General features: G+C 43.1%; 1 protein-coding gene across 2 annotated transcripts in view; it reads left to right on the top strand.

Annotated features, from left to right (window-relative positions):
* The window catches only part of RFTN2 (raftlin family member 2), a 35,917-nt gene that overhangs the window by 11,289 nt on the left and 4,273 nt on the right, over nt 1-20,355 (top strand). For both annotated transcript variants that reach the window (XM_064158527.1, XM_064158536.1), the window contains 4 exons: nt 1,165-1,365; nt 7,748-7,869; nt 9,370-9,473; nt 15,951-16,029. In XM_064158527.1, coding sequence (XP_064014597.1) covers nt 1,165-1,365; nt 7,748-7,869; nt 9,370-9,473; nt 15,951-16,029 — 506 coding nt within the window. The remainder of the gene's footprint in view (nt 1-1,164; nt 1,366-7,747; nt 7,870-9,369; nt 9,474-15,950; nt 16,030-20,355) is intronic.

The following is a 20,355-nucleotide window of genomic DNA, read 5'->3' on the forward strand; positions in this document are numbered from 1 at the left end:
AAAAGCAAGCAGCTTGAAACTTAAACTCAGATTGCGTTTTGATGTAAGAGATTCTTCCCTGATGGGCCAGAGTGGTTTTGATTGCGCTCAAAAGCAAGCTTTTTCACTTCCCTGAAAAGCTAAGCACCCTCTCCAGTTTGTGTACTGTCAGGATAACGACTCTAAGCGCTGAGATAATATCCCTCGTATTTTTAACACTGGAAATAAAGCAGTCCTGGCATGATCCGTTAGCTTTTCCCTTACAGCTTGAAGTAATGGGTTTAATTTGCTAGCAGAAGAGAAACCGTGGAAGTAAAAAGTGGTTTTGTTTCCATTAGGATCATTGTTAATGCAGTCTTGTGTGAGCAGGTGGATTGGCAACCAAAGGAAGCCTCTACGTGTAGTCTTCTCAGGAAACTCAGGCTTCCTTAAATGCATTTACCCTAGCATCACCTGTGAATCTGGTAAACTGTAGAAAGAGGAGAGTAATCTTTTGCTGATAGATTCCAGATGTTGACCTAAATTCACCTTGTTCCAGGCACTTGCAGTGGATGTGGTAACACTTCTCAAAACAGAGAAGGGTTCTCCCACAGATTGGTTTGGACTGCTTACAGTCCACATGCTGCATGGAAGTCTCCCTCTATTTATGCAGCGTAAAGACACTAGAATCTTAAGCGGGGTCATCTAAACCAAATTCCTTTGTTTTGGCAGTGTGAGTACTTCTGCTTTTTGTGTTGATTTAGACTGCTCAGCTGTTCCAGTATTGGGCAATCTGAGAGCATTTTTGGGCAGCTGGTCTGTTTATTTCTTCATAGCAGTGAGATGTGTATTTGTAGAAGACAGGACTTCATAACTCAGATTTCCTCAAATGCTGAGGGTTTGTCAGTTTGAATTTTTAATGAATGCCTGTTTATGAATCTGTAAAAAAAGAAAAGTATACCTATGTAGAAAAAAAAATATAAGGATACAAGGATACACAGATTTTTTTCTATGATTAACTCACACTTAATAGTTTTATTGTGTGGGAAACTCCAGTAAGCAACTAATGATGCTGATACTTAAGTAATCCTCAGAAAATAAATGGGTAAAAATCCATACTGTGTGTAGAGGAAAAAAAAAATTTAATGTTTTTATTTTTGAGCATTGTCTTTCAGAGGTTCATTCTTCTTCCTCTTTCCTCCTTAGACAAGCTATATACAGTCTTCAATGTTTTTGATGATGATTCTACCTGCTGGACCTACCATGAAGGCACTTTCTCTATGAAAGTAACAAGGAAAGGGCCAGTCATTAGTACACTGGAAGCAGACTGGCTAGAATTAACCACATTTTATTATAAACAAGGACTGTCTTTAGTTGATTCTGTTGTGCACTGGGAAACTTGTAAAGGTGAGTATTGTCCCAGAATATCATCAAGCTTTGACTTGCACAGACTACATAATTTACAAGTAGTAGATTATGCTTTGCTTCTTGATGTGAGGGTGATTTGTGAACATGTTCAGTCGTTGTAAACTTACACAATCCGATACCTAAAAAGAGAAGAACCTGGGGTCTGGGACAGTTCTAGTTCTGAATAACTGACATTTCAGCTTTGTTTTACAAATGAAAAAATTCCAGGATAGGAAGTTAGTCTAGCATTAGAATAAACATTTTGGCTAGATACTTTTTTCTTCTTTTTTAAAAAGATAAGATAATGAGATAAAAATCATTATACACAGGTTTCCCTGATGTTTGTGTTCTACTGTTTGCTGCAGGTAGCTGTGCTGTGGTCTTGAGTATTTCCAGTGTGGCAGAAGAGCATAGAATCAGAATGGCTTGGGCTGAAAGGGACCTCCAAAGGTTACCTAGTCCAACACCCCTGCAGTTAATAGGGTCATCCTTCACTAAATCAGGTTGCTCAGAGCCGTGTCTAGCCTAGTCTCCAGGGATGAGGCCTCAACTACCTCCCTGGGCAACCTGTTGCGGTCTTCTACCACCCTCGTGGTGCAGAACTTGTTCCTGACGTGCAGTATAAATCTGCTCTTGTCTAATTTCAAACCACTGCCCCTCGTCCTACTACTGCAGACCTTTGGAAACAGTCCCTCTGCAGCTGCCTTGTAGGCCCTTTTTAGGTACTGGAAGGCTGCTATTGGTCTCATTGAAACCTTCACTTCTCCAGCCTGAGCAACCCCAGCTCCTTCAGCCTGTCCTTGTAGTACAGGTGCTCCAGCCTCTGATCATTTTTGTTGCCCTCCTCTGGACCCATTCCATCAGGTCCATGTCCTTCCTACGTTGAGGGCTCCAGAGCTGGGCACATTACTGCAGGTGAGGTCTCACCAGAGCAGAGTGAAGTGGCAGAATCACCTCTCTCCATCTGCTGCCAGGCTTCTTTTGATGCAGCCCGAGACACCATTGGCCTTCTGGGCTGCAACTGCACATTCATATCCAGCTTCTCATCCATCAGCACTCCCAAATCCCTTTCTGCAAGGTTGCTATCACTTCATCCCCCAGCCTATAACAATAAAGTGCAGTACCTTCATCTCTCGGTGTGCAGACTGCACTATTAAACCCAAGTCAGATTTTTCTATGCTTGCTTCATTCTCCAGCTTTTTGACTTTTTGATTCTAAAGTTTCCGGATATTTCTGTAGATTGTTCTGGCCAGACATGGAAGTATGTAGAGAGCAGAGAAAGCCAGGTTTGTCCTTGCCTTCAGCTGTAGGCAGATCCTCCAGGTCATTTTTAGAGAAGAGATCTGGTTCCTCCTGCTTCCTGTTGTCTTCTGCAGGAATGTACCAGCTTGGTTAACGCTTAGATTGTTACAGTGGTAGAGCTTCAGGCCACAAGATTTTCCAATTTTCCTCTTTACCCTGCCCATTTCACTTAAACTTCAGCTCTTATACTGAAGAGCTCCTACTGGCTGTGTCATAGTTCCTAGTCTTCGTCTTTCTGATGAAGATTCACAAGCTGTATGCTGCTGCTGCTGCTGGCTCCAGCCCTTAGCTGCGCACCCTGCTGAGCCTCAATTCCTGCTCTCTGGCAGAGCTGGGGACAGTGTTGCTACTGCTGACAACAGAAGCAGCATTACTGGCCAAAGAGTTTGAGCTCTGTAGCTGTTGTTGGCAAAATACATAATTAAGAGATTAATATCCATTTGAACTGAATTTGCCTGAAAGCCAGAGATTAGAGTGTTGCAAAACCCAGTATGTAGCTACTGTTGTGCAATTACTTGAAAATAATGTGAAGAAAATGGTAGTACCCTGGTGTTAGGGGAGCAGATTAAGAGAGTCTGGCAGGGTTCATCATTTCACACTTTGTGACAAACATTGTTTGATAGCAGACTAAGAATTGATACTTCACTAATGTGACACTTTAGCTTCATGCATATCTTGCTTGCACTAAGTTTTGAGTTGTCGGTGCTGCCCTAGAATTGCTTATGGTAGTTCAGTGTAAGCAAGCAAAACACAGGGCTGCACTGGAGAAAAGTCTTCAGATGTTTCAAAGACCTTAAATAATTTTTGTAGCACTCAGGGTGATTATCCAGTGAGGTAAGTTTACTTCACGATGTATTAAAGTGGCTTTCATAAGACATTTCACATCTGCTTCTCACATGGATTATAGAAGGAGGGTATAATTACTGGGCTCTTGAGTACTACTTTATTATATGTCGTCTTTAATACCTTTTTTCCCCTGAATATTCTGATTTAAAATTATGTGCATTCAGTGTCTCTCTTGAAAAGCTCGGATTAGTCAAGGGCTTAAATTAAAACTAAATTCCAAGCATAAAATCCCTGTTAACTTCAATGGAAATTCTTCAGAAATCAAACTCTGGAAATAATTAACCGGTTGGGTTTTGTTGGGTTTTAGTAGTTTGAGTATGAATCAGTGTATTACTGTAGCTCTTCTACATAGAATCATAGAATCAACCAGGTTGGAAGAGACCTCCAAGATCATAGAGTCCAACCTATCACCCAGCCCTAGCCAGTCAACTAGACCATGGCACTGAGTGCCTCATCCAGTCCTTTCTTGAAGACCCCCAGGGACGGTGCCTCCACTACCTCCCTGGGCAGCCCATTCCAATGGGAAATCACTCTCTCTGTGAAGAACTTCTTCCTAACATCCAGCCTATACCTACCCTGGCACAACTTGAGACTGTGTCCCCTTGTTCTATTGCTGGTTACCTGGGAGAAGAGGCCAACCCCCACCTGGCTACAATGCCCCTTCAGGTAGTTGTAGACAGTAATAAGATCACCCCTGAGCCTCCTCTTCTCCAGGCTAAACAGGCCCAGCTCCCTCAACCTCTCCTCATAGGATTTGTGTTCCAGGCCCCTCACCAGCTTTGTTGCCCTTCTCTGGACATGTTCCAGCACCTCAACATCTTTCTTGAATTGAGGGGCCCAGAACTGGACACAGTACTCAAGGTGTGGCCTGACCAGTGCTGAGTACAGGGGAAGAATAACCTCCCTTGTCCTACTGGCCACACTGTTCCTGATGCAGGCCAGGATGCCATTGGCTCTCTTGGCCACCTGGGCACACTGCTGGCTCATCTTCAGCTTACTATCTATCAGTACCCCCAGGTCCCTTTCCTCCTGGCTGCTCTCCAGCCACTCAGTCCCCAGCCTATAGCGCTGCTTGGGATTATTGTGGCCGAAGTGCAGAACCCTGCACTTGGCCTTGTTAAATCTCATCCCATTGGCCTCTGCCCACCCATCCAGCCTGTCCAGGTCCCTCTGCAGGGCTCTCCTACCTTCCAACAGATCAACACCTGCTCCTAGCTTGGTGTCACCTGCTCCTAGCTTGGTGTCATCCGCAGACTTACTGATGCTGGACTCAATGCCCTCGTCCAGATCATCAATAAAGATATTGAACAGTCATTATCAGAGGAACACATCAACTTGACTGCATGAACCTCAGATTGAATTTGGCATCCAGTCCCCCTCAAACTGCAGATTTTATGTTGCATGGACAGTCTTAATGATGAAATACAGTTTGTACTGCTCATCTTTTTTTCCTTTGAATTATAATTCCTATCCACTGAAGTCACTGGATGAACAAAGTTTGTTGTTTTTTTCCTTTAGGGGAGGAGAGATGAGAAATCAGACTCCTGATTTTTCTGTAAATATTTTTTGGCGATGGAAAATAACTCCTCTGGAGATACCTTACAATTGACTGAGGGGTGTTTCTGGCAGCTGTTGCAATTAATCTTTGCAGCTGTTGCCCAACAACAGCTTTACAGTCTTGGCATTCCTCTGTAGTTGGCTGCTGCTCTCTCTGAATAACTATCCCATCTTTAATACCCAGGTTGTGCGTTATTTAGGGATTTCATGCTGCCCCTTCACAGCAGTTGGTGCTTCTGCTTGAACCCCACATGAGCTGGTTTCAGTAAGACCCATGGGTGGGATGCTGATGATTTGAATTGGATGTATTCAGAGGCATGACTCACTGTGTGGATGGAATTCTGCACCCAACTGAGTGGCTGTAACCATAGTAAGAAACTAATATAGCTACAGAGATCTTTAAGCAAAAATGTTTGTTCTTGAGGTAGATGTTGAAGGGTTTTATAAGCAGATAGAAGTTGGGCATACAACAGAGGGAAGCCTAAAATGTTCTGGGGAGAAAGATTTGCATTTATTAGAATTACATCTTCTATGTCTATGTGTACATCAAGTAGTCATTTTCGCCTCACTTCTGTTTGCCTTCAGAGTGTGCGGTGTCTTTAGCAGCAGTTGTCCTTTATGCAGCTTTAGTGAAGTAAGCAACAGCTTAAAACAACAGCTGAAAACCACAATCTAAAAGTCAGGCAGCTGCAGAAATCCTCTTCTGTAGAGTCCTAACCAGAGTCAGGAGAATTTTGTTGCTAGCAGGATGAAAATGCAATACCCACTTTAAGGTAGGAGGAAATGTGAATGTAAAAAGAATTAAAAAAAAATCACTGACAGTTCTTAATTACAAACTTCTGCTTTCTGTTAGCAGCTATTTGGATGCTATTTGAGTGAAGGAGAGTCAAAAACTGTTTAAAATTTAGTTATTCTATTGTGTTTGGAAAATGATATAAAAAGGAGTGCTCTAGCATGCTGTAGGGGGCTGCACATTTAAAGTATCTGCGTGAATGCTGAAGAAAGATTGAAGTCCATGAATTCCTAATAATCCATAGATCATCTTAGGAGCTGTGCAGATATTCCTGTGTTTGTGCCTCAAGCTATGTATTCTGTTCCTTGTACCTTATATCTAAGTGTGTATAATCTAAAGATAAAATGACACATCTAATTTCTACATGTGTGGAAGAGGGATGTGCATGTGAGTAGCTAAATGATCATAACTCAGACTACATCAGTCTTCTCTCTGCTCTACAGTAATGAATGATTAACAATTATGCACAACCTCTGTGCCAGCTGGGTCAGGTTTTAAAACTAGACCTGTTGCATTGAATGATTTGGGTTGGAAGGGACCTTAAATATCATCTGGTTCCAACACTGTTGTAGACAGAGATACTTCCCACCAGATCAGGTTGTTCAAACCTTTGTCTGGTTTAAAACTCATCCCTAGAATAGATAATCTAAAACTTCTTTGGCAATCAATTGCAGCGTCTCACCACCCTCATAGTAAAGAACTACTTCCTGATGTCCAGTTGTGTCCCATAAGTTTTCTTTGATTGATTTCCTTTACATTTTTCTGCCTTTCCTGAAAGTGTGGCAAAGCATGTATCTCTCGACAATATTGGAGAGGATTTAAGTATTCTGAGGATTACGTAGTTTTACTGTCCAAATTAAGTTTAAAACAGTAAGCTCTCAAGGCAGATTCTCACAAGAGCCTTCCCAATGGCTCTTAAGAGAAGCAGAACCAGTATTTGATGCACTGCTTTTAGTTTTGGGCCATCCGGATACTGTCAGGCTTCAGTGAGTGAGTCAGAGAGCTGAGCTCTGAAACTTCCTTCCCAGCAGGAATCTTCTGTTGCAGGCTCTTCCTGTGGCCTGTAGCTAAGTTTGCACTTCATGCTTCGTGTTTCTCTGTGCTTTCTCTCACAACACCGAGGCAGTCTGGAGAAGAGAAGTCTCCAAGGTAGCCTTATTGTGGCCTTCCAGTACCTGAAAGGGGCCTACAAAAAAGCTGGGGGGTGGGTACTTTTTAGGATATCAGAGGGAATGGAGCAAAGCTGGAGGTGAGGAGATTCAGACTGGACGTGAGGAGGAAGCTCTTCACCATGAAAGTGGTGAGAGCCTGGAATGGCTTGCCCAGGGAGGTGGTTGAGGCCCCATGCCTGGAGGTGTTTAAGGCCAGGCTGGATGAGGCTTCTTGATCAGCCTGATCTAGGGTAGGGTGTCCCTGCCCATGGTAGGGGGATTGGAACTAGATGATCCTTGTGGTCCCTTCCAACCCTGACTGATTCTATAATTCTAACACCAGAAACCACACTTACTGTCCAGAGTACCTTGTTGAAGTGGAATGAATAGGGTTTGTGCCCATCTGCTGTCAGAGGGTTGTTGAATATTGGAGGCTTCAAATCTAATTCATAAGTGGCTAATGCTTTTGGAAAGATGAAATGGTTCATAGTCCAATATATAGAGAAAAAAGGGGCCTGAGTAATGAGTTAATTTGCATACTTCATCCAGGTGTAATTAGATGCAGAAATAATCACAAGTGTGAGTTATTTGCTGTCTCTGTTTATTTGATTTTGATAGTGCTGTAAAATTTTACTGCATCGTTGGGGGACTTCTCAGTGAGAATAACTAAGCCCACGTGTGCAGCTTGGTAAAATACCAACCTTTCAGTGTACATTTGTTTTTATGTCCACAGGGGACTACTTGCCCAAATCTTTAGAAGGGTTGTTTATCTACGAAGAAGAAAGTGCTGGGGTTCCAGGCTCGAAGAGGAGAGGAAATGATGCAATAGTTGTTGAACAATGGACAGTCATTGAGGTAAATCTGGTGATCATTTACCAACACTGCTTCCTACTTAGATTTCCCTTTGTTTTTTCCTGAGGATGCTTGTACCAGTCTTTGATAAACATTCAGGATGATTTCTTGAAGTCACCTACATAAGTTAAACTGAAGACTTGAGTTTGAGTAATGAAATCAGGCCTCTGTGGCCTTTGGTCAATGTGTAGAAAAGAAACATGCCACAAAGGTTCTGGCCTGACATATACAGATGTCCATAGCAACAAATACCACCAAAGAAAATGTGGGTATTTTTAACTGGGTGTTTCAGACCAATTTAGACCTCCTTTTGGCAAGCACAGTTAAAATGGCAATGTGCTGAAGTATTTTTAATAAAAAGGGGAAGAAAATAGAAATACAACTAGGAATAGAACACAAAAAAACTACAGTGAATTGACTGTAGTTTTCAGATCTGTATTCCCAGTAAAATTTTACTGCTAAACATGGAAGACTTAGTTTTCCCAGCAAATTTACATGCAGTGCTGTAGCATGGTGCAGCAATAAGTCTATTCAATGCTATTAAATACCTTACTATTACAAGCTTATCGGTGTGAATTAATCATGTCTGAAAGTAATTGTTGTTGGAAGGGATACTAAAGGCTTACTTCAGAAACAGTCAGTGATAAATACACTTACCAGTGTGAAAAACAGCATGAAGTTAAGACCTTGTATATCAGAACAAACTATTTGAAGTGTTGAGACATTGAAATGAACTCCCATGGGAGGTGTTAGATTCTCCTACATCAGACAGTTTCAAGGCCCAGCTTGACAGGGTGCTGGACTATCTCATTTCAACTGTATTCTTACCCTGAAAGGTTGGACTTGGGTGATCCTGGAGGTCACTTCCAACCTGATACTCTTACGAATCTGGGGGGAAAAAAAAAAACCAAAATCCACAAACCAAAAATTGCTCAACCACCAAACCCCTGAAACCTGAATATAATGCTGGCTTAAATGGGAACTAAAAGCCTAAATATATCAAGGGAGACACCTGTTCTAGACACTTCTTCAGCAACATGACCTCTTTGCCAAGTGGGATATGCTTTCAGTGTCTCACAGAATGAGGGCTCATCCCTGAAATTCTGTTCTGTCTGGGGTTTTTTTGTAATTTGCAGAGGAAAAAACTTTTCTCAGTGAGAGTGGCAGAGCACTAGAACAGGCTCCCCAGAGAGATTGTGCAGTCTCCTTCTGTGGAGACATTCAAAACCCACCTGAGTAAGCTCCTGTATGACCTTCTCTAGGTGATCCTGCTTCGAGGTTGAACTGGATGAGCTTTTGAGGTCCTTTCTAACCCCTAACATTCTGCAATTCTATGATTTCAAGTAATTTTCAGTTTGAAATACTGAATGTCCACCAAACACCACAGTTTGATACCATCTTAGGGGATTATCTCGCAATAAAGGATCGTTATTGCAATTTGTGTAGAGATGAAATAAAACTTGTACAGAGTCTCTTTACTACTTTTTATAATTATTAATGTAGGGATGTGAAATTAAAACAGATTATGGACCTCTGTTGCACACACTGGCTGAGTTTGGATGGCTCCTGACCTGTGTCCTGCCTACACCGATTGTACGACATGACAGGTACCCAAACAGTAGATTATAGCATTTTTGGTGTATCCATCTTAGAATTTTCAAGGGATTGCTTAAACATAAAAGGAAGAAAAATGCTGCTGGCTTTAACTGCATAAAAAAACTTGAGCTGTAAATAGCAGTAAATCTCTGTACTCAATACTGTTTTACAACTACTGACTTCAGCAAGCTTCGAACTAGATTAATAATCCTAAGCGTTATATAGGTTGTTTACATCTAAACAGCAAAGATAGTGTTTAGGAGGCCATTTATCACACTCAGTCCCCAGCAACTCTGTTACTCGCATGCTTCAAGTTCAACCAAGTGATTTAGGATCATGGTGAATCATTTAGGCTGTGTAAGAAATCACATCACAAGACAGTCAGGCAGTGTTTATTGTAAATCAGAGAGGAGAATCTAATCCATCAGGTTGGTGGACTGTTTCTTCTTTAGTGTAAGCATGAGGTTTCATCTCAGATGTAGTACCAGACTACTGGATTTCAACTCTTACTGTAATATTAGGTGACTGAAATGGCTCTACAGACATAAGAATTAAATAGCAGACCTACTTTTGATGGTCTGCAGAAATAAGACAAGGAGCAACAGGTACAAACTCGGACATAGAAGGTTTTACCTCATCATGAGGAGAAACTTCTTTACAGTGAGGGTGACAGAGCACTGGAACAGGCTGTCCGGTGAGGTTGTGGGGACTTTGAAAACCTGCCTGGATGCATTCCTGTGCAGACAACCCAAGGAGATCCTGCTTTGGCAGGAGGTTGGGCTCGATGTCTGGAGGTGTCTTCCACCCTCTAAGGTTCTTTGATTCTGTGATCTGGATCCCATAGAATGTTCCAGATTTTTCTGAGTTACTCTTAACCAAAAATAAGTATCCCTGCTTTTCTTCACTGTCGAGCTAAGGCACGGTAAAGGAAAAAGAGTTAGGCTACACCTCTGCCTCTCCTCTTTCCTTCTCCTCTTTGATTTCCTTTCCATTAGACTAAGATTACCAAGGTTAGAAAACAATTGTGCTGAGGCATGGCTTAGAGCTCCTGAAGGACAACGGAAAGAGTGGGTGACTTGAGTCATCTTTGGATCCAGACCTCTCTGTATTAAATCAAGACAGGACAAAAAAGCCTTTCATCTTCCTTTTATTTTTTTCCTTTTAAGACAACTGCTCCAAGAAAGGGGAGTTTTGTTCAAGTGATTGGAAATAAATCAACTCACTCATGTGAGAAAGGAGGGTTTTCTGGTCAGGAAGTAGGAGTGTGGGGTGTGCTTGGCTGTGGTGGGTTGTTTTTTGGTTAGTTGGGGGTTTTAATGGTTGATTTTAACCAGCTGGTTAAATGCAAAGATGGAAGGAATGGTGATAAAACAAGAAGGTGTGTTCTGGGCCTTTTAGGGATCTCTGTATGTTCCAAAGTTCATGGAATTCTGAACTTATAAATCTCTTATTCCCAGAGAGAAGCAGTTTTCAAAATATGAAAGAAAAAAGATTATCCCTTACTTCATTTCCTCAAACATCTTTGTAGTGTAAGCTAATGAGTTTTTGACTCTGGTGATTTGTAAGGGGACATAACCCACTGAGTCTGGTTTTGATAAGCATCTGGAATTTTTGGCCAAATCTTACGGCTTGAGAATAAGCCTTCAGAATCCAGATCCACCTCTTGAAAGCTACAAATGGACAATGGAAGAGAGAGATTTTAGTAGCCATGATGCCCTGTGGGTCACCAGATGAGTGAGAAGCTTTAACCTCAAGCCTCTTCTGTCCCACAACTATGTTGTGCACAACTGTGCCCATCCCTGTAGGGTTTGGACAGCAAGTTCGAGATTGTCTTGAGCAGCTGTGTCTGTGTCTGCATGAATCGTTTAATGTTTGTTCTAGTTGTGTCTTGTGAGATACTTGTGGAAGAAGTATGATACCTTGTGCCTGTAGTGTCTCAACACAGCTGTGCATTTTCCTTTAACGAAAAAAAAAACCTTGTAAACAAGGGCTCCTACTTGGGAACTAAGAATTCTTAAGAGTCAAAAAACTGTTTCTACCCTGAAAGGCTAAGTAGTGATAGATAAATGCTATTTTTAGGTCTTGATGGTGGAAGTTAAAGAGGAGACTAAATTCTTGGATGGTTACTGTGTGTCTGATATGACCATGGTGGTGGATTATCCTAGGAATGCAAGTTAAATGTCTCAATAAAGAAGGATGCTTTATGCTGCTGAACAGCTGATCTTTTCCCAGACCTGAGACTCTGACCTCAAAACCCAGTCTGAATGTTAACAGGCTTCAGAAGCACTGTATTAAAAAAGGTAGCATTTTTGGATGATCTGGAAAAATGACTTATTTTTTTCATATTTGTATGAATAGAATAATTTGTACAAAGTATATAAAGAAATTTTGGGTTCCTTTGGTTAGAATTTTAAATAGTCTAATCTGGAAAACACCAGGCTCTCATGCCTGTTGTTGTGTGAGTTTCTTGTTCAAGGTATTTCCTTTTTTGACAGATGTTCCTCCCCATAACATGTCTTGTTGTAGAGTGTTGTGCCATGTAACACCTGAGTATTGTGGATCATAGCCCTGTTTCGGGCAGCAATCTGTAGGCCTATTTAATTCTTCAATGGCTGAATCATATTGGATGTAGGAAACATTTCCTTGATGTCTTGGTTTGAATTAGAGCAGCACAACCCCAACCTGTGACATTTAAATGTTGTCTTTGCTGTTCCAAGTAGAGCAATGATAGTGGTCATGCTGCTGAAGCATGCAGAGTTGCTGTTTTGTACAGTGTTTGAGACTGTATAGTCAGCACACTATAAAAACCCACAAAAGTTCCCCTCTTATGTCAGCAGTGTTCTTTTATCCAGAAATAATGATAAACCAGAATGAAACAAAACCAAAAAATGCATATGATACAGTGCTAATGTTTGTCATATCCGTCCTTACCTTGGGTACTTGAATTGTGCTTGCAGTCCATAAAGAACTTTTTTGACCAAAAAAGACAGGTTGATCATAATTTAGTGGCCCAAAGAACATTACATTCTGCATTAGATGCAAGTCTTTGTGGCTAGGTAGATGTCAAATTCTTGTCCTGAAGACAGCAATTATGCCAAGTTGAGAAGCTCTGTGACATGGATTAAATAGTTCTTTTAGGAGTTTATAGTAAGTGGGGGGAAATGTTAGAAGATACTCTGCTGTTAACTTAGTGCTTGTTGTGAGTGCACAGAATTTCATAAATGTCTGTGGTCTGAAATTTAAAAAGCATTAGAAATAATTCCAAGTTTTTCAGGCAACAGCTCTTCTAAACCAAGAGATGCATTCATTATCCCATGCTAATGTTTGTATCTTAACTGGAAGTCCAGGTGTTGCCATTTCAAAGGACTTAGAGTTGCAGTATTTTGGGAAACATGGGTGTTTTTTTGTAGTGTTATTTTTTGTAAAGGAGTTGTTACATTTCTCCCTTGCTAACTTTCTACCTTGCCTGACCTTAATCCTAAGTGCTGTGTGTCTGAAGTGCCCAGACATGAAAACAAGTAGATCTGTAAAAATCAGAGCTGTGGCAGTGCTGCTTGGCTTCTAGTTTGGTGATTGTTTAGGGGAGACTCCTGAAATTCCTACAATATGGACAGGTGTATTGCCCACACAACATAATTTAACAAACAAATTGCTGAGGATTTAGCAGAAGAGTTTTTGTTGCTCTGCATCTCTCTTGAAAGAAGAGACAGGGGAAAAGGCTTTGGCCAGTGTAACTCTGCAGTGACCTTTGTTTCACTGTGGTCCCTGAAGACGAGCAAGACACATACACTGCTAACCCACTGACTTCGGGGATATTAATAGATCATGACCAAATACTCAGTCTGCTTTTTCCAAATGCCCTGACTTAAGAGGCAGAGAGGGAACATGGAGCTGTGGGAAGCCATGGAGTGGCTAGCTTTAAGCACTTCTCATTTAAATTCTGTGGAGATCTCACAGTCACTGAGTTCTTGCTGAATGAAGCTCATAGCCCCTTCGTCGTGTGCAGCATTTTAATCAGGTCAGACTTAGAAAACTGTTAATTTACGTATTGTCTACTCACCATCTTGTCCTTTCACTGCCCTAGTAGAACTTGTACAAGCTGTAGCTTAGTGTAGGGTTTTTTCTTTTTTCCAAAGGAATGTACACTGTTACAAATAAGCCATAGGTTCTTCCCCATGCCAGGGACTCTGCTCACCCTTCTCGCTTAGAAGAGAGGCTTCCCAGCTGATACCATCACAACAGACCTAACTGAGGCAGGGAGAGACACCTAGCCAAGTAAGAAAATGTTGTCGGATTCTCCATTTCCTTGCTGTGACATAAAATTGTAACATGTTTTAACATCTTCATAGATGACCTGGATGAGGGCATGGAGTCAGTCATCAGCAAGTTTGCAGATGACACTAAGCTGGGGGCAGATGTGGCTGGGTTGGAGGGCAGAAGGGCTCTGCAGCGGGACCTTGACCGCCTGGACAGATGGGCAGAGTTCCAATGGGATGGGGTTCAATAGCTCCAAGTGCAGGGTGCTGCACTTTGGCCACAACAACCCCATGCAGAGATACAGGCTGGGGTCGGAGTGGCTGGAGAGCAGCCAGACAGAGAGGGATCTGGGGGTACTGATTGATACCCGCCTGAACATGAGGCAGCAGTGTGCCCAGGTGGCCAAGAGAGCCAGTGGCATCCTGGCCTGCATCAGGAATGGTGTGGTCAGCAGGAGCAGGGAGGTCATTCCGCCCCTGTACTCTGCACTGGTTAGACCACACCTTGAGTACTGTGTTCAGTTCTGAGCCCCCCAGTTTAGGAAGGACATTGAGATGCTTGAGCATGTCCAGAGAAGGGCGACGAGGCTGGTGAGAGGCCTTGAGCACAAGCCCTACAAGGAGAGGCTGAGGGAGCTGGGATTGTTTAGCCTGGAGAAGAGGAGGCTCAGGGGTGATCTTCTTGCTGTCTACAACTACCTGAGGGGTGGTTGTGGCCAGGAGGAGGTTGCTCTCTTCTCTCAGGTGGCCAGCACCAGAACGAGAGGACACAGCCTCAGGCTGCGCCAGGGGAAATTTAGGCTTGAGGTGAGGAGAAAGTTCTTCCCTGAGAGAGTCATTGGGCACTGGAATGGGCTGCCCGGGGAGGTGGTGGAGTCGCCGTCCCTGAGACTGTTCAAGGCAGGATTGGACGTGGCACTTGGTGCCATGGTCTAGCCTTGAGCTCTGTGGTAAAGGGTTGGACTTGATGATCTGTGAGGTCTCTTCCAATCCTTATAATACTGTGATACTGTGATGTTTTCTTTTCATGAATGCAAATAGTGAGGTAGAGACTGTCAGAGCAGGAAGCCTTGGTAACATAAGGAAATGGAGCTTGTTCACTGATAATCTGGCTTCAAACTGGAAGAAGATGGATTTAGATTAGATATTGGGAAGAGATGTTATTCCCTGAGGGTGGTAGGGCACTGTAACAGGTTACCCAGAAGAGTTGTAGAGGCTCCAAGTCTGGAAGCGTTGAAAGCCAGGTTGGATAGGGCCTTGACCAACCTGGTGTAGTAGGAGGTGTCACTGCTCAAGGCAACTGGGGTGGAACTGGATGATCTTGAAGGTCCCTTCCAACCCTGACTGTTCTGATTCTTTTAGATACACATTCCTTAATATTAAACCTGAATGATATGAAGGTGTTGCAGTGTTGTGGAGGCAGGGAATTAATGTGGCCGAGGCAGGAATTTATACAAAAATAGAGTTATGTTATTTTCCTGAAAACCTGCCCCCAAAACTATGTACAGAAATTAATTTAGTTTTAATTAGCAGGTTCAGTTGGGTTGAGAAGATCTACAAGGATACCATAAGTAATTTGACTATTTTGGAAGTCAGAAGTTGGAAAAGGCTTGTTGAGCTATTAAATGATAGCATTTCCCACTTAATAATAAAGCTGAGACAAAATTTACTCACAGGTGAGTCAGGCTGGCTGAAAGCAAGCGTGTCCAGCTGCTTGTCCCCTCGCTTTCTTTCAGAAGCTGTCCGAGGGGCATTAGGGCCTGTTGAGCCTGCACAAAGGGTGCTAATGGTGGGAAGCCATCCTGTCCTTCGGAGCAGAGCACCAAGGGCTCCTTCTGCAGAGTCTATCCAGGCGGGGGGAGAACTCTCAGGCAGGCACGAACTCCAAGGCAGGGGCAACTCTAAGGTGGGAACTCCAAGGTGGGAAGTCCCCCAATATTTATACCCTCCCTAGACAAAGAGCAGAGTTACCACTGCCTAGGTGCGAAGGGCACAGCCAATCTCAGCCCGATCCCAGCATGGGCACGCGTGGGCACCCCTTGTGCCAGCAGGGCCTCTTGCTCCCCCCACCCCCATGCCTGCAGGGCAGGAGTGGGGAACAGGTCTTTTCGTGCCTTTTCCTCTCCCATTCAAACCACAGAGGGAGAGGAATTTAGGGGTATACAGGACTCCAGGACATGCAGTGACTATTGCTACCTTTAAATTATTGAAACTCTTCTCTTTATGTTTTAGTGAAGGAAATCTGGCCACAAAGCAAGTAATTTTTCTTCAGAGACCAGTTATGTGGAATTCTGCTGCCCAGACACCAGAGGTGAGTAATGTGTATATGGTACCACTGTGAACAAATGAGTGCTTCACATAATGGTTTGATACAGAAACAAACTAGACTTCAGAATTAATGGGGGCAAAAAAAGTAGCAGAGAGGGTTTCACTTCGAACAAGTTGAAGTTTATGGAGGACTTTTGCAGCTGTATTCGTATGGTGGTTGTTTTCCTTTTAATTTAAGCTACAGAGGAAAGCATAAGCATTCCATAAACCTGTACTGTGCTAAATGGCTGTTAGCTTATGTGGGAGAGGTTGGCTGTGCTCTAAGTACTTCTTTAGCAGTCTTCAGGAAGTCACCGTACAACACCAAGCTGTGTGGTGCAGCAGACATGCTGGAGGGAAGGGATGCCATCCCGAGGGACCTGGACAGGCCGCAGAAGTGGGCACAAGCCAACCTCATGAGGTTCAGCAAGACAAAGTGCAAGATCCTGCATCTGTTTCGAGGCAATCCCAAGCACAAATCCAGGCTGGGCAGTGACTGGCTGGAGAGCAGCCCTGAGAAGAGGGACTTGGGGGTGCTGGTGGATGAGAAACTAAACATGAGCCAGCAGCCCAGAGGGCCAACCAGATCCTGGGCTGCATCAAAAGTGTGGCCAGCAGGGTGAGGGAGGTGATTCTTCCTGTCTACTTTGCTCTAGTAAGACCCCACCTGGAGTACTTCATCTAGTTCTGAAGCCTCTATTACAAGAGGGATGTGGACATGCTGGAGCCTATCCAGAGAATGGCCATGAGGATGATCAGAGGGCTGGAGCACCTCTCCTGTGAGGACAGACTGAAAGAGTTGGGGCTGCTGAGTCTGGAGAAGAGGAGGCTCCCAGCTGACCTTCTTGTGGCCTTCCAGTATCTGAAGGTGGCCTACAAAAAAGCTGGGGAGGGACTTCTCAGGATATCAGGGAGTGACAGGACGAGGGGAAATGGAGCGAAGCTGGAGGTGGGGAGATTCAGACTGGATGTGAGGAGGAAGTTGTTCACCATGAGAGTGGTGAGATCCCGGAATGGGTTGCCCAGGGAGGTGGTTGAGGCCCTGATCTAGGGTAGAGTGTCCCTGGGCATGGCAGGGGGGTTGGAACTAGATGATCCTTGTGGTCCCTTCCAACCCTGACTGATTCTATGATTCTTCAGTGTTCTGAATCAGATCTTGGATCTTTTGCACACAAAAACATTCTGGTTTGACCTCATTACAAGGAAATAATACCCAGTCTGTTCTTTCTCCATCTGTTTAAGTGTTTCTATGACTCTCTAAATTTCTTGCATTCATATTGTATCTCTCCCTTTTACCTTCCCTGTAGTCTGTTACTATCAGGTGTGTTTCCTTCTGCTTTTAGTGTTTCTAAAATAGACTCTCCCTTTCTTTGTTCTCTGGGCTTTTGCTTATCTCCAGCCTAACTTCCCTCTTCCTAACTGTGTCCACTGATAATTACTACTTCCATGCCTGGAAGAACTGCATTCCACATGCACAATTAAAGTCCTGTTTCAGTTTTTGGCTCCACTACTATCAGTTCCCAGCTAGTTCTTCTAGTTCTTGTACACTATAATTTATTTCCTCATCAAATTTGAGCTCATACTTTTTTCTCTTTGCTGTTGTATCTCATCTCCTTTGCTAATGTCTTCCATTCATGCACTCTTCTGAATTCTGCCAGTTTCTCAGGGTTTTGTTTTGTGTTTTTTTTTTCCTTGAATCTATCAAAGTGATCCTTTTCCTCATGATGCCCTGCCTTTCTTTTTAATTATTTTTTTTTACTAGGCTGCATAATGAGGGCATGAAATACCTTTTTCCTTGGCAAGACATCATTTTTAACTATAAGCACCTCTTGAAAGTGGACAGACATAAGTTAGAATGGTTAAGACTTGGTAAAAAGTAGTTCTGCAACAACAACATCATGAGGAACCGATGAATCTTTTAGACCTGGTTTGGATTAAAAATAGGAAGCACTATGCTCACAATTCAAATTCTGTCCATTATGAGGTGATCAACAGCATTGGTTTACGCAGACAGAATGATGTGGCTTGCAGTTCATTCTGTTGTAGTGGAAACCTTTGACTTAAGCATTAAGATACTAGAAGGAAACAAGAACCAGCTGATTTGCAGCTGGTTGCATCAGGATTTACTGGGTTTAAAATCTGAGCAACCTTAGTATCTAAAGTACCAGGGAATGTTTTACTTCTCCATCAGGAAATTTCAGGATGCTGAGGTCATTCTGTCATGGGATGAGTAGGTAATTCTGAAACATTTGGCAGAGTAACATTTCCTTCTGTCTCTGTAATTATGTTGGTCCCATAACTTTTTATTATTTTGGATTTGTCCTTCCTTGGTTTTTAACTGAAATATCTGAGTTGGCAAATAGCATGTTACCTTTGTGACACTTTAACTCCCTACATTTGTTCATGACACATAACTGGTGTAGACTATCATACTAGTTTTGCACTAATTAGATAGACTTGTTTTTAATTCCTTCCAACCCAAACCATTTTATGAGGCTATGAATCTCAAAGGTCATCCAGTTTCAACCCCCCTGCTTTGGCCAAGAAACACCTTCCATTAGACCAGATTGCTCAGGGCCTCATCCAACCTGGCCTTGAACACCTCCAGGGAGAGGACATCCATGATCTCCCTGGGCAACCTGTTCCAGTGTCTCCCTACTCTCACTGTAAAGGATTTCAGATGCAGTTCTAGAAACTCTCCTAGTTTATTGGAAATGTCCCCTGGACACTGGCAACACAGCTGTGCAGCTTTTATCAAACCTTGCAAACATTTCACTGAAAATACTTTAATTCCTGTGATTTTATACTGCTGAGCATGACATCTTGATTTTCATGTGTGCTGCGTATCTTTTCACTGATGCTCAAATGGCTAGAGCTGTTGCTCGAAAAATGCTCATATCTGCAACTTGGGACATTTTTTTAAGCACAGAAATGCTTCAGATAGCAAAAATGGTTTCAGTTAAGGGAAAATAGAGATTGCTTCACAGGTTATATTTCTTTAGGCATGACCTGGTCGCTTATTTCCAAAGAGCCTCTTCTTTGAGGAGAGTGTGTTTTATGTCCTCACAGCTCATTTCTTTGCCTCACTTTATGTTCATGGGATACCACATATGACCTGGCTTTTGATTTATGTGATGATTGAGAGGCCTCTTGGCTTGGAGGGGCTGTGCTGTCTCGATGGGCTCTTTGTTTGCCACATACCATTTGTGGGTTTTAGCAAAAGAGAGCCCAGAGGAGGAGATCCTAGACTGAACCACACATTGCTTGAGGGTTTTCTGTTTCGTTCTTTTCTCTTGTATTTCTGTTCAGCAGATTTCTCTGTCCTCTTAGCGTGGCATCCAGGCAAAGTTGATTTCCTTCTGCTTCTCCCCAGGCAGCACTATTTCCCCTTACTCTCATGGCCTAGTATCTCCTGTAACAGCTTGCTTGAGTACGCTTCCTTTAGCCATAAGGGCTATTGTTTGTACTGTTTCAAAAGGCTTTGGGGAAGAGGAAAAAAACCACAAAAACAACAAACCAAGCAATGTATAGAAGGGGGGCACAGAACTTGCTGGACCGTGACAAAAGCAGTTGTGGGGTGGTTTTGTTTTTGAAGTGCCTGCATTTGTGCACATCTCCTTGCAAGAGTGTGTACTTTGCCCGCCCCAAAATGCAGCTTTGTGTTAAGGCTGGACGACTTCTGGTTATGTGTCCTCTTGCGGGCAGGGTTGTGTTCCTCTGGCAGAGCATCTCCTGGTTTAGCAGTACTTGTGCTGACAGCACGGCTCCAGGCAGCCAGCCAGGGCACTTCTGCCTTACTGATTGTGCTCTTGTGACTCAAGGTACTGATACGGCCTCTGGAGGTGCTAGCTCCTGATGATAAAACAAAATAAACCTCCTCTGAGGATGCATGGTCTGAGAGATCCATTGTTTGCTCAAAACAGTAAAACAGTCTTCTTACTTATTTCGACACAGGTAGTTACCAAGCTTCAACAGGAAGCATGTCAGAAGGTGGTAGTACTGAAGTCAGACTGTGCTTAATACTGAGTTCTTCCTACGCAAGCTCTCTAGCCCCCCCTCACACTATTGTACAGGACATCTGGTGACTTCTAGCTGTATAGATCCACCACATGGATTGGAAGCAGTTCTTAAGAAACTTGCTATTACCTGAGAAGGCCTCTGAAGGCCCTTCTGGGCAGAATGGAGAAACTGGGGAAGTGCAGTAGTCCAACCATGAGGTGAATCAGTGGGAAACCTTCAGAGATGCTTTTAACATGATTTAAGACTTGTGAATCATTTCAGATCTGCTAAGTACTACATAAGAATCAAGTGTTGTTGAAGTCTTTTTAGT

Source organism: Pogoniulus pusillus, chromosome 2 (genome assembly GCF_015220805.1).
Source record: "Pogoniulus pusillus isolate bPogPus1 chromosome 2, bPogPus1.pri, whole genome shotgun sequence".
Taxonomy (NCBI): domain Eukaryota; kingdom Metazoa; phylum Chordata; class Aves; order Piciformes; family Lybiidae; genus Pogoniulus; species Pogoniulus pusillus.